Raw genomic sequence first — 13,942 nt, 5'->3', positions numbered from 1 at the left:
GAAGGGACCTCTGTAGAGCAGGTTCAGCAGCACAGAACACACAGGAAAGAGCCCAGGTTCATGCATGTTGGACCATCTTTCTCCCCCAAAACCAGAAGGGACCAGCGCCTCTGGCTGGTCTACACCAGCCCATTTGCCAGTGCCTTTCTCTGGGGCAAGTAGAAAATGGGGTAAACCCTTGTTTCCCCTGTCCCCGAGGATCACACTGACCCAGCCCCTCCAAAATGGGTCGACCCTTCCCAGGAGCCTCTCCCAGCCCCACTGACCCAGCCAAGGCCTGCCTCGATTATCCCCATTGATCTGGTAAAGATGCAATCTCTCCCTAGAAACCTTACCTTTCACAAAACAAAAGCCTTATTAATTTGAACTGCAGGAACCACAGATTAAGTCAGAAAAAGAGATGTAAACGCTGCACAGACGTCAGCTTTACGTACACTTCTAGACATTGTTTCAGCCGAAGCTGCTGAGCTTGGACAGGGGCAGAAAGTGATTTTAATCACCTGGTCTGTTCCTGGGGGGCAGGCTGGGTTTTCCTCCCACGCGCTCTTGCTGGTGCCTGGTCCCAGGTCCCCAGGGCTGGCTGCACCCAGTCAAGGCAGAGCTCAAATGGCTCTTCTGTTCTGGACGGAGAGCATTTCTGGGGCTAAATAAACTCACCATGGGTTCAAGGAGAAGCCCACGACAGCACGAGCAGCACTGATACAGGCAATAATCCCAAATCAACCTCTCTGGGGTGGTGGGGCAGCAAGAACCACAACATTCAACCATGAGCCTCCACATCAGCACCAAAACACTCTGGAGAGATCATGAGCTCTTCAAGGGCCCCTTGCGAATTGGTGGTACCTGCCACACACCCCACAGCCCAGATAAACTGGGGAACGTCTCTCACTGATGGAGAGTTTTATGGGAGTTCATGTTACCCAAACACAGAGTACCTGAGGGATGTGAAGGGGTCCTGCAAGTCAAGACTCACTTGGTCCTTTGTACACATGTCTGCATGCCAGATCCTGCAGAAAATCACAGCTGCTAGCACCATCTTCCACACTGGGAAGGAGGGAAACTGAGGCACAGGGGCTATGTGAACAGAAAGCCTGTATCAAAGCAGAGAATGAGGCTGAGCCCCGAGGCCACCGGCAGAGTCCTGCTGACTGATCCTGCCATTGCATCAGTTATGGAGCAGAGATCAGATCTGCATCAGGGGACAGGAAACGGGGAGAACAACGTGCCTCAGGGTGACTGTTTAAATGGCAGCTGTTGCAAATGAACAGCTACAGGAAAACAAAGGGCTGCCCTGAGGCGCTCGTGTCTTGCCAGGGGCATCGAGTTTTGCTGGCTTTGGTCTAAAAGCCGCCTTGGCCTGCCAGGGTGCTGAGGACTCTGCAGGGGTTTGGTGGGAGCACTGAAACCCACCGATAAAAACAGCTCATCGGGGGATGCCCGGGTGAAGAGCCCAGCTCTGGGCAAGCTCAGGGGGTACCAGCCCTGCAGATCAGGGCTCGAGCCACTGCACAAGTGCCAAAAAGGTCCCAATCCAGACTCCAGCCTGAGGCACGTGGTGCCGGAACCAGCGAGAGCAGCAGGAAGGGGAAGAGTCAAAGAGCAAAAGATCAGATAACACTGCTCAGAAAAAAAACAGTGAAGTCCACAGCTAAGGCCAGAACCGAATCACCATCGCACCGCTACCAGGGTTCCGCATCCCTTTCTCTGCTTCTTAATCATCTGTTATTTGAGGGCGAGTTTTGTTTTATTTGAGAAAAAAAAAGCAGCACCTTTTATCTGCGTGATTTGCTCTGAGGTGTGTCAGGGACAGGGAAAGAAGCCAAGTTAATTATTACCTGTCACTGCAGCAGCTGGAAAGTGGATGCATTGAGGAGGTCACAAGGCTGGAGATGAGGACGGGTTTGCAGCACAAGGCACAGCCTGTGAGCGGGACCAGCTCCGGACTGCGCTGGGGCCAGGGCAGGAGCTGCTGGTGGAGGAGGCACTTCCCAGGGACCCAGGCAGTGGTCCCATCCCTGGGACATCCCAGGCCAGGCTGGACGGGGCTCTGAGCAACCTGAGCTGGTGAAGATGTCCCTGCTCATGGCAGGGGTGGCACTAGATGAGCTTTGAAGGTCCCTTCAACCCAAACCATTCTGTGATTCTAAGGAGCAACTCAACGTTGGCAGGAGCTCAGAGGAACCTGTGCCAAGGGCTGGCATGGAAAATTATAACAATGCTTCACAAGTGGAGCCAACACATACCCATGGAGCCTGCCTGCTCCCTGCGGCAAAGCGAGGGATTGGGGTGCCAGGGCACAGCTGACCCTTGCTCACGTTGGACGAGGCTGCTCTCTGAAGTCACCCTAAAATCTGCTCAGTCACCGGCCCGCAGGAGACGTCACCGATGCAGTTATCGGTGGCGAAGAAGGAAGGGTGTGGGCCAGCCAAGGAGTCGCAGGGCATTCCTCCGGCAGCCTTTGCGCAAATACAGCAGCCAGGCACAAACCTCTTTCCTCCCTGGGTCCTGTTTACAGATCCGCCTGGCCCAGCCTGGGTGTTATTACTGCTAAGTGCACAGATAACACCATCAATATGCACACTGCTGATAGCAGAGGGGCAAACAGCGCTCCCAACGCTCAGCAGCTTTTGCTCAGGTCTTAAGTAAAGGCAGCTCCTCAGGGCAGAGCAGGACAGTGATTTGTGTGATTGATCCAATTAGTTCAACTCATCCCTCTCTGCCCCTTCTCCTGCATGTTTGCTTACTTAATGACTTGAATCCATTGACACAAGTTTAACCAAGTTAAACAGCTGCTCTTCTTCAGCATTAAGGCAAAATTAGGGGGATTAACCAGTCTCCCAGGGCTTTACAGCTCCTCTGGGTTCAATCCCAGCTCCAAAGCCAGAAGAGGGCAAGTCAGGCCAGGAAGGATGCCTCTTCTTTTCAGCCCAGATGCACAGTCCCATCGGCAAAACCACTGGGGCACAGCAGGCCTCAGCTTTTTATTTCAGCCCCATCTTTAAAGGAAAAACCTCCAGTTTCACTCAAACTTATTTACCTCAAGATATATTCAGACTCCAGGCTTCCACTTCTCTGTTTTGCAGTCATCGAATTTAGAACTGCGTGCACCAAAAAACAGCCAGGTTTGTTAACATCTCACATGTAAACCGCTGGCTTTGTTCAATGAAGACGCTGCCCAATAGCTTTGGGAGATGCCTGTTGCCCCTAAACTCTAGAATGGGGTCCGGAGAAGAGCCAGGAACCCCAAGGAGATCCTGATTGCACCCAGGGGATCCCAGAGCACCCCCGTGAGGTGCAGGGACATGATCCTCCAAGCAGGCTGGAGATGTTGATGCTTTGGGAGAAGGCAGAACAAATCTAGCCATGGGCACTGATGAAAACCTGCCCAGATCAAAGCATCCGGGCTCCCCGACAGCAGCGCAAGCATTTGGTCAGACATTAAACACAACTGTTTTGCTGGCAGACGGTAAGTTCGGTGGCTGCACTGACACACACCGGGCGTTCTCGCCTGGGAGCAATGGGCCCCTTTCACTCTTGTTTTCCGTCCTTTTCGTCACATCCCCACGCACGATAACCTGTGCTCCCCCACCCACTCCTACCCCATATCAGCTTCTTGGGAAGTGTTTCATAGGTCTGAGCTCCCAGCTCACCTGTTTGCCAGCGGCAAGAAGCCCAGGGCTCAGGGGTTCATCCCGGGACATGCAGACAGCTCCTCTCCTTCCATGGACAGGTCCAGCCCCTCCTCATGGACCCTCTGTGCTCAGCAGCTCAGCCAGGAATGCCAAATCCCCATTGCCAGCCACGAAACCAGGGAGATCAGCTCAGCAGAGAGTCCTAAGACAGAAATGAGTTTGCCCTGAAATGGGAAAGGGAACAGGGACAGCGCAGCTTGGAGCAAGAGCATCCCTGACCCTGCACGGCTGCGCCTGTGGGGTTTGCACATGAGGGTCTGGCTCTAATATCGGCATTAACAGGTCACAGCTATCACCGCCAATAGAAACAACCTTTCTGCCAGAAGTGCATCAAATTAGCATCATCCCTGCACTTGGGCTGAACCGTGACTTTTGCCTTTAGGGTCAGTTTGGGTATCTGCGCCCTGGATAAAGGCACAAAGTAATGGCCTACTCGAGGAAAATAAAAATCTTAGTGTCTACCTAAAAACAAGGGAGTGGGGAACTCAAGTGGATTTTAGCCAAAACTGTGTGGCTAAGCACTCCCAGCGCAAGCCTGTGCCAGGAGATTAGCTCTAGGCTCACCTGGGCCATGGCACAAATTAGTCACCGCAGCTTGTGGTTTTACCAGTTGGCACATCCTGTGCCGAGGCCGTTGACATGGGGCAACCCAGCGGGTGTATAAAGGAGCTGATCCCCATTGGCTGCCCTTGGCAGAGCCGAGAGCTTCTCACCGAGTAATTAATGCAATGACAATAATAGACCCAAAGTAAACAAGGTGGAAGGGAAGGAAAAAAAAAAAAAGAAAAGAAATCAATGGGCCGAGAGCAGAGGCCACATTCACATTCAGTGGGGAGCAGTCCTGGCGGCTCGTGCCATTGGGAAGACTCACATGCATCCTGGTGACGCTCCGGCGAGGGGTTTGAACATCGGCTGTGACCGGGGCTGTGTCGGCAGCTGCTCCCACGCGCCGGGCAGCAGGAGAGCGGGGAGGTAAGAGCCGCGGCTCGGGGTCCGGGGTCTGGGGTCCAGGGGTGTGAGCAGCCCAGGCTGGGCACTCGGGTACCCCTGATGCAGCCTGGATGCGTTTACATCTGATCCTTCTGATTTTACGGCCTCTCCCTTCCCTGCCCCGAGCCCAAAGCGGAGGAGTTATGGCCCTGGGAGATGGGAGGGTATTTGCTCCTGCGCTACTAAGTCAGGAGAGTTTTGGAGCCAAATAGGGAAGACTTCAGGATCAATCTCTATTAAGAGAAGTGCACTGAATCCGTAGAGACCAAAGGGAGACTGAGCACCTCAGTGCACATGCAAAGGAAGAGGGAAGAACTAAAATTTCAACCCTTTCTCAGAGAATTTCTCCCCCAAAACAACTACACATAACTCCCCCACCCTCAAAGACATCTCAGGGCTCTGCTTTCACCCCAGCCACCCCCCACCACAGCCAGAGTCACTCTCTGGAGTGAAAACACTTTTCCGGATACTGAATCTACAGAGAGGCTGATCTCTCCCGATCGCTGCACATGAGCAAGGAGATTTCTCTCATAGGCATCATGGTTCTACCAAGATTTTTCCAAAAGCTGGATAGAAAAGCTCCCAGGCTCTGTGTGTCTATTGGGTCAATCCCTCAGACTCCTCTGCATCACTATGCTCCTGGCTCTGTGCTTTTTCCTCTTTGCTAGAAGTAGAAAAAGAAAGAAAAGCAGGTTTTAACTTAGTCCCAATCTCAGCCCGCCTGGGTGGGAGGCTGGATCTTTTCCCAGCAGCTCGGATCAAAACCTACAGACCCTCTTTTAATTCTCTCCAGCTCTGCTACCACTTGTACAACCACACAAGGAACGTGGTGCAACTCTCACAGCTCCAAAACACCCAGAAGAGGTTGGACCCATCAACCAGAATCAAACAGCTTTGAATTTCAGAGCAGATCTGAGCTTGCTCTGTATTTCCACCTAACCCTTGCAGCAAAGCGACCGGAGGGAGCCCGAATCCAGGGCTGTGCGCAGAGGACGCGTGAAAGGTGAGGATGGGAACGGTTTGGACCCAACAGCTCCCAGTTCTGGTGGGGTCGGGCAGAGACTTCAGATCCCCCTTTGAACACAGGTGTCGCTGGACGGGTTTTGGCAGAAGGGCCTTTTCCCAGTGCCCGCAATGACTCTGCCCAACGGGAATTTTTTTAATGCCTAATCTGGGCTAAACACTAATCTCTTTTCCTCCGCATCCAGCTGTCAGAGAGGGAAGGGGAAGCCGCAAAGGGAGGTCACCCCACAAGTAACTTTTACAGCAGAGAAGATCTCAGCACATCCCCAAAGACCTTTTTACTTTTAACCTCCCTTTTGTTCAATGCACCAGGTGACCCCTGGGTTGACAAGCCATGTCAGGCAACAGAGCCCCGAGACAGAAGCCCTGCCACCACTGCAAGCGCAGGTCGGCCTCGGCCCCGCCAGGCATCTCCATGATCCACTACGAGAAGTCCTGGCTCTACCGTCACTGCTCCTCGGTGCAGCAGGGGGACAGGCAGGCTCAGAAAGCCGGGCAGCTCTTCTCCGGGCTGCTGGCCATGAACGTGGTGTTTCTGGGCAGCGCCTTCATCAGCAGCATGATCTTCAACCACGAGGCCATCACGCTGGCAGACGTCTGGGTCTTGCTCTCCATCCTCAAGGTCTTATGCGTGTGCTGGATCATCTACTACCTGCTGGGCACCCGCCGGCAGCTGCACGCCGTGGTGTACCGGGACTCCCACGCTGGGCCCATCTGGATTCGGGGTAAGTTCTGCTTTAATTTATCATCTCGTGCTTTTCCCAGTGCTTGATAGTTAAGATAAAATTCTTTCCTCAATAGTAGAAGAGCAGATGTAGGTAAACTGTAGTTAGCATGTAGATGTGTAGGTTGCAGTTAGATTGTAATTAGATGTAGAGGAGGTTCCCAGTGCCCTCCCAGTTTGCAGGGTGAGGCTGAGGGAAATCCGAGGCACAGTGGAGGCCACGAAGGAGAACCACAGCAAGTGGGAAAATCTTGAACTTGGCTTCCCTTGAGCCCCCAGTGCAACCTCCCCCTGCGGTCCCTCCACAAAGCACAACCCAGGCATCTCCCAGCATGGTCGGAGAGACGTCGGGAAGGTTCTAGGCATGGCCACTTTGCAAAGAGAGAGGACAACGACCGTGTTTACCCTCCAAGGGCGTCCATGGCCCCAGGCCACCCTCATCCCCATTTAACGTCACAACTGTCCTGTTTCCAGGGGAAGATACCCGGCCAGTGAGTCACATCCCAGTGACACGAAAGTTTTCCTGGGAGACTTCCCATACGTAGTTGCCCCACTTGGTGAAACGGCGCTTCCCCAAGTGGCCCTGCTGCTGGTCTGTTATAGAGTTCCTAATCAGCATGTGGTCTCATTAACTGAGCACAAAGAATTCAAGGGAAGAAAGCTGCAAGGTGCCCAAGCACCTAGAGCTGCAGGGAGGTGTCAAAGGTGAAATGAAAAACAATTCGAGGGTCCCAGCTGCTGCAGGCCGGTGCTGCCAAAAGCCCCAGCGGAGCTGCGTTCAGCTCAGGTTTTCTCCACAAGGCAGAAACCCTCACCTGCCATTAGCTTACGTCTGTCACTCCAGACTGCACACAAAATGCACAAGAAAACACCTGGTATTGTGTCAACGCCTTAAACCAGCCAAAGCACCCAGGTTGAGGAATCAGGCTCCCCTTTGTCCCCTTCTCTCAAAATCGTGACACTTCCAAAGGGAAAGGCCTCCAACTCCACTCGAATCCAAGCAGCGCCAGGTCCACAGTCCCCAGCCAGACCCAGATGCTCCACAGACGCGCCTTTGTTTATTTACTGGTGCTTTTGCTGTTTGCCCAGGGTCCGTGCTGCTGTTCGGCAGTTTGAGCATCCTCCTGAACGTGTTTCAGATCAGCTACAGCGCGATTCTCATCGAGTGCAAATCCGGAGTGGATATTGTGTTTCCCAGTATTGAAATTATTTTTATTTGTGCCCAGGTACTATATTTTATCCCTCTGGAAATTCGCTCGTTCTCTCTGTCCCATTCCTGGGACCCCAAGGGTGGTAGGGTGGGAATTTGGGAAACTTGGGAAAGTGGGTGCACGTGAGGCATTCTCACGAGCATTAATGGCATTAAAGCATCACACGTCATTTCAAATACCACCCACACTCCTTGTGTGCCAGATTGAGAAACAAAGTAGTAAGATTTAGAAATAAATCATTCTAGCAATAACTGACATACTGTAGGATCCAGATGACTTTGTTTTGAAGCACCGAAGTAGGGAGAGAGAGAATTTCAGATTTTACCAGAGAGGTGCTTGTGCACCAGTCTGAGTCCCAGCATCTCTATTTGCTAATGCATCTCCCCACCAAAATCCCACAAGTATTTCACACCATTTCCAGCCTGTTACTCTGATACCAACCCTCTCCTTTCCAGACCCAGAGCCATATTCCAAATGTAAATAGCCCCCCTCACTGCAGCAAATACCCCCATAAATATACATATAAGGCAGAGAAAAGCAGATGTAGAGCTCCCATGGCGCCAGGCACAGGTGCGCACACGCCACGGCCTCGCGGGGATGCCGGCACACGCCTCGGCCCCAGATGCAGGTGCACACACGCCCCTGCACGCCGGCGCTTTGCTCCCGCTCACACCCGTGCTGCTCACCCGCCTGTCCCTCCGCACGGCATGGGCAGCAGGCTGCAGCGTCACCGGGCTCACGTCCTTATCGCTATCCATTTGCAGGCTTTTTTCCTGTGGCATCACTCGAAGGACTGCATTCAAGTCCAGCACAACTTGACCAGGTATCAAAAGGGGTTAAAAGCTGCCCTCTGCTCTAAAGAAACTCTTCCTTGCTGTCTGCTTGTGATCTCCCTTATTCCCGCTAGGACTGTCTTCACCTGATCTCACACAGACTCTATGTTGTGCATCACAAGAACCAAGCTATGACTTGACCAGATCCATCCTCCTCTCTGGTCTCACCAGCTTCTTCCTCTTTCCACTTGTGCCTTGGACCACTACAAAGCTCGTCGCTCCCTCCTAACCCAAATACCTTCCCCCCGCACAGCTCAGGGAACAATTATTTGCCTGGAGGATGAGGTGGGGTTACCTCTCTGTTTCTATCACTGTGAGATGTCTCAGCCTTCCCTCCCTCAACTGCACACAGACCTGGGCCGGTCTGAGCTCTTCATCATAGGATTTAGTTTTTACATGGTCCTGCAAGAAGCTCGATGATGCTTATGTGTCCCTTCCAACTTGAGATATTCTATGATTCTCTGACCAATAAGCCTGCCCTGCTCCTTTGCAAACAGCCAAATGGGAACACGTTCAGTCATATTTGTGCATGCAAAGACACCCACTGATGCCCCTGCGCCCATACGCACTATGTTTGCACACACCCGTGTGTGGGTCAGCAAACAGCAAAGGGGAGGTGGACACATAGGTCGTAAACGATCTCCACAGTCAACATACTAGAGAAGTGTCCTTCTCTTCTCGCAGGTGTGGGCTGATGCTCACTATAGCCACCAACCTCCTGCTCTGGCTCTCGGCCGTCACCAACGACACCATCCACATGGAGATCGAGTCTCAGCTGCGCGAGGTGGAGCAGCGATTCACAGGCAAGGCTCCTGTTTCACATCTCTTTGGGTGAGGCTAACATAGATGATCTCTCTGGGGAGAAAACAATTCTTAATCTCCATGATTCAGATATCACAACCCGTTCTCCCAAATACTGTGACTTCCCTATTATTGGAGGTTGTCTTGAGAAAATGGGCTGCAAGGGGAGAACATCTTCACATGGAGGGGGGGGACTTGATATGAAACCTTGGAACTGAGGGCTAGAAAAGGAAAAGCCCACCATAAATTAACGTTCTTGCTCACATGTACCTGTCAACTGCAAACAAAAGATTGTCAGACTAGAAGAGACTCACAGAATTGCTGTGCTTTACTTTCTGAGGATACAGAAAAACAAAGTACGGGCAAACTGATATTCCAAGGGTAGAGATAGAGGAGGCTTCACTGTGAAGGAAGGGGTGTCCCTCATCCAGCACATATGGCATTGACCAGGAGTACTAAGTATTTGGGACAAGACATTTGCTAAACCCTGTTGCTCAGAATCCTTGAGGACTGAGTGGTAATCACTTCCTACTGATCATAGTTTCTGCGATACACAGACAGATGTTGTGCCTGCATACAAGAAACTCCCAAAGATAGCCACGAAATCCGGGCCATCTCCCTCGTAATTGTTGCTTTCCTCTTCTCATGCTCCAGGCAACCAGACTAGCTCATGCACATGCCCAAACAAAACCATCTGCAAAGTCTTCCAGAAGGGCTACATCCTGCTCTACCCCTTCAACACCGAGTACTGCCTCATCTGCTGCTCCATGCTCTATGTTATATGGAAGAACGTGGGGAGACGCCTCAGCCACCCCCACATCCCTCACGTCAAGCCCAATTTCAGGCTCCAGGGGGTTGTCTTTGGGCCACTGCTGGGCGCCACTTCTGTCATCATCGGGATCTGTGTCTTCATGATCTACCAGATCCAGGCCACCGGCTCAGTCCCCAACATCCAGGCCTTCGTGATGTATTATTCCTACTATATTGTGCTCCTGCCTGTGATGAGCGTGGTCGCAGTGATTGGGACGGTCATCCACGCCTTGGAAAAAAAGGAGCTGGACACACTGAAGAACCCAACCCGCAGCCTGGATGTGATCCTGTTGATGGGAGCGGCCCTCGGCCAAATCGGCATGTGCTACTTCTCCATCGTTGCCATTGTGGCCACTAACGCCAGGGACGTGTTAAACAGTCTCATCCTGTCCTATTCTGTCCTCCTCATCATTCAGAACATCACCCAAAACATCTTCATCATTGATGGGCTTCACCGGCAGCCTGTCACAGCAGCAGCCGAGGCCAGACACACGGGACGCACCGGGCAGCGTGGATCGGCTTCGGAGCTCCCTGAAGAAGCAGAAACCACGGCAAGCAGCAGACGGGAACGCACACAGACCTCTCCCGACAAAGTGGAGGAAGTTAAAGAAGAGCGGCCTCAGGAAGGCCACAGCCAGAGACGCGTGAGCGTGCTGGAGCTGGGACAGGAGATCCGGAAAGTTTCGCTGTCCTATATCCATAACTACTCTCACCTGAGTTGGAAGAGAAGAGTATTAAGAGAGATCTCATTCTTCTTGGTTTTGTGCAACATCATAGTAAGTATTGTTCTCTCTGCCACAGTGCAGTTTGGCTGAGTCATTATGACCCGTGATACACACGTGCTTTTTTCCTTCCTCTTGGGTTACTACTCCAGACGAGAAATCTTTGCCCACCAAGGTTGAACCTACTGGTGGGGCAAGTCAAGACTGTTTCTTCTGTTAATATTCCAAAATTGCATAATTATAAGGTCACCCTTTTAACCTAAGAATCAAATACAGCTACATTTCCTGAGCACAGGAAGGAGACAGCTAATAAATCCTCATGTGCCGAAATTTTAGCCTCTGAAAAAGTTATCAGACTCATTAAGGGTGTTTCATAAGATAGGTGGAGAAGCAGGAGGCACAGCAGTGAGTCTTTGTAAACATGAGTCTCCAGGATTGAAACTCACCCAATAAAGTACACTGTGCTCTGGGATCTTGAATCGACGTGGATTTTCAGCACAGCCTTAATCCAGTAAAGACAAATTGGCCAAGGAACCAGTGAAATTCTCTAGAAAGATGAAACTGGCTGGGGCACAACGGGGCCATCATTAGGTTTCCAGGAATTTCATGGGGTTTGACTTACAACAAGGAAGTTGTTGTAAGCAACTAAATGGGGGATTTTCCTTCTCTTCTCTGGCAGGGAGTCTCCTGTGATACTCTCGCAATATTCCTACAACCACTTGAGCCAGTGCAGAGATTAGAGCACAGGTAGGAGACAGCTTGTCATCCTCTGACTGCTCTTTTTTTCCTTACCCCTCTTCAGCTCTGGGTCATGCCCACCTTTGGGGCTCACCCCGTCTTCGAGAACGGACTGGAAAAGTCGTTTTACGGCTACTCCACCTGGTTTGCCATCGTGAACTTCGGCCTCCCGCTGAGCGTGTTCTACCGAATGCACTCCGTCGGGGGACTCGTGGAGATCTACGTCACAGCCTGAACCAAACCGACTCCCCACCCCACAGCCTGGGGTGAAACAATGATGCTGAACAAAGACACAGTAAGCAGCAGACATGCACATGGAAGCTTTTAAGCTGTTTTCCCCTCCGGCTTCTGCTTTGACTTCTCCTTGCACAACATCTCTGTGAGTTTCAGAAGAAAAGGAGGTCGCTTTATATTATCATTTTTTCTCCATAGAGAGTAGACTCAAAGCCCTTTAACAGGCTTGCTGCTCCAAGGGAACATGCACACTGGTACTTCTCTACCAGCAATCTACTAGTGGATGCTGTGTGGTAGCCAGTGGGACTTTACTATCTCCTATTGAAATCTTCCAAATAAAAGAGTACAAGAGCAGCTTTCAACAAAAGCAATTAAAAAAAAAAGAGGACCTACACTCCACAGAACTTTAAACATTCACAGTCCAGGACCACCAGCCCCAGCACCGCTCATCATCCCACCATCCTGCAGCACAGAAGAGACTGATCGGTACCAGCTGGTCCAGAAGCACCCACAGCCACTCAGAAACGAACCAAATGCAGACTTTTCACGTGTAATTTTCAGTAATACATTGGTAGTTGCTCTAATGGTCAGAACAAGGACTACTTTCTGTTTGTTCCTGGTGCTGACATCTGGCACATGAACTTGTGTGAGTGCTGTAGAACCCCAGAGTGCCAGGCTCCTGCAGCTCTCAGGACTGAGGAGCAGGACAGGCCTCCAGCCCTGCACCGGTTCAGTGCATCTTTTCTCATTATCGAAAAATAGAAGCTATAACGTTACTTTGCCTTGCTAAGAATAAACACTGTTTCTCCTCACAGAGCCTCAGGTGAGCAGCGCTCAAGAAGTACTCTGGCTGATCTTTACTTGACCTGACTTGTGCAGGATGTTCTCACCAGGGTGTACCAGCAAAGGTCCCAACATTGCAGACAGAGCTGGTTCAAAAAAAGAGCTCCTGCCCAACCTGCCTCCCCACTCCAGCACCAGGATCCTCACCGCTGCTCTGTACGTGCACAAACATTTTGCAAGGCGCACCGAGCCTCAGGGAACAGGGGCACAGAGCGCGGCGCCTGCCCAAAGACTCATCAGTACCTGTTCTGTAGGAGACGCTTTGTGAGCACACGGAGAGCAAGGGGGCTTGTGACTGTGGGTCCCAAATATAGAGCCTGAAGAATGGAAATAAAGGGATTTAATTTTCATGCGTTATCTTGTGAAATCTCTGGGCTTGCTCTGCTCTCAAAGTCAACTGACATTGACTTACACCACTCTTGTGTTCAGAGGTTGAGATTTACGGGCAGGACTTGTTTTATAATCAATCAATTTTTTGCTATCAAAATCTTTCATAACTCTTAAGCGAGGCCAAAGTAGCATGGTACAAAAGGCATCTAATTATTGCTTCTGTTCCCCTATTATTCCAATCCCAGAAATGGTGTGGGCTTAGGATCAGAGCCTATACAGTGTTTCTGATCCCCTAAAAAAAAATATTAAAAAATAATTTAAAAAAAAAAAATCTCAAACTCCCCCAGGCCAGTAACAGTGACGAGAGGCAGAAACTCCTGACCACACACATCCCACTGCCTTTGTGATTCAGTTTTCAGGCAATGACAGCACATTTATGTGAAACTAAAAGTGAGAATGATTGCACGAGCATGAACTTTGCCCAGTAAGTGTTTTTACTTAGGCCTGTGTCAACAAAAATATGTCATGAGAAATAACAGCTGGATAAATTAGGCTCCAATAAAGTTAATAATTATTCTCATTTCACAGTTTGTACCAAGGGATCTACGGGAGATCCATGCCAAGGTCCAGCCCTTTCAAATGGTGAACAGATCTCAAACCTCCTTCCTAGTTATTGTCAGCCTGGGGAGAAGCAATGATACACTTCATGGGTGAACCCATGGCCTGGATTTTATCTGTGGTGTAACAGATAAAACACTGTTCAAGTTACTGAGCTGCCACTGAGCAGGTGACTTTCGAAGTCTCCCATCGAGTTATAAATACCAAGTCCTGTACGTACTGCACACGTATGGACTGAAAAAGAAGTCATCTTGTGATTCTTGCTGGTGAGCAGGATGGAGGCAGCTACCTTTGATGATGTCTCATGTCCTAAGCACAGAAACAGTCAAAACCACACAATTCAAGCTCATTTTCCAGAGTCCAATCTTCATTT

General features: G+C 50.9%; 1 protein-coding gene across 1 annotated transcript; it reads left to right on the top strand.

The window, feature by feature from the left end:
- Window positions 1-6,039: 6,039 nt before the first annotated feature.
- OTOP3 (otopetrin 3) lies at window positions 6,040-11,779 on the top strand (the record flags this gene model as incomplete). Its single annotated transcript, XM_082067193.1, has 6 exons — window positions 6,040-6,430; window positions 7,519-7,655; window positions 8,405-8,463; window positions 9,158-9,276; window positions 9,929-10,860; window positions 11,609-11,779. The coding sequence occupies 6 exons, from the start codon at window positions 6,040-6,042 to the stop codon at window positions 11,777-11,779; spliced, it is 1,809 nt and encodes a 602-aa protein (XP_081923319.1).
- Window positions 11,780-13,942: the final 2,163 nt, after the last annotated feature.

This window comes from Streptopelia decaocto, assembly GCF_964273445.1.
Source record: "Streptopelia decaocto genome assembly, chromosome: 16".
NCBI lineage: Eukaryota > Metazoa > Chordata > Aves > Columbiformes > Columbidae > Streptopelia > Streptopelia decaocto.
The sequence above is the reverse complement of the archived record's forward strand: the minus strand, read 5'-3'. Positions and strand labels throughout refer to the sequence as shown.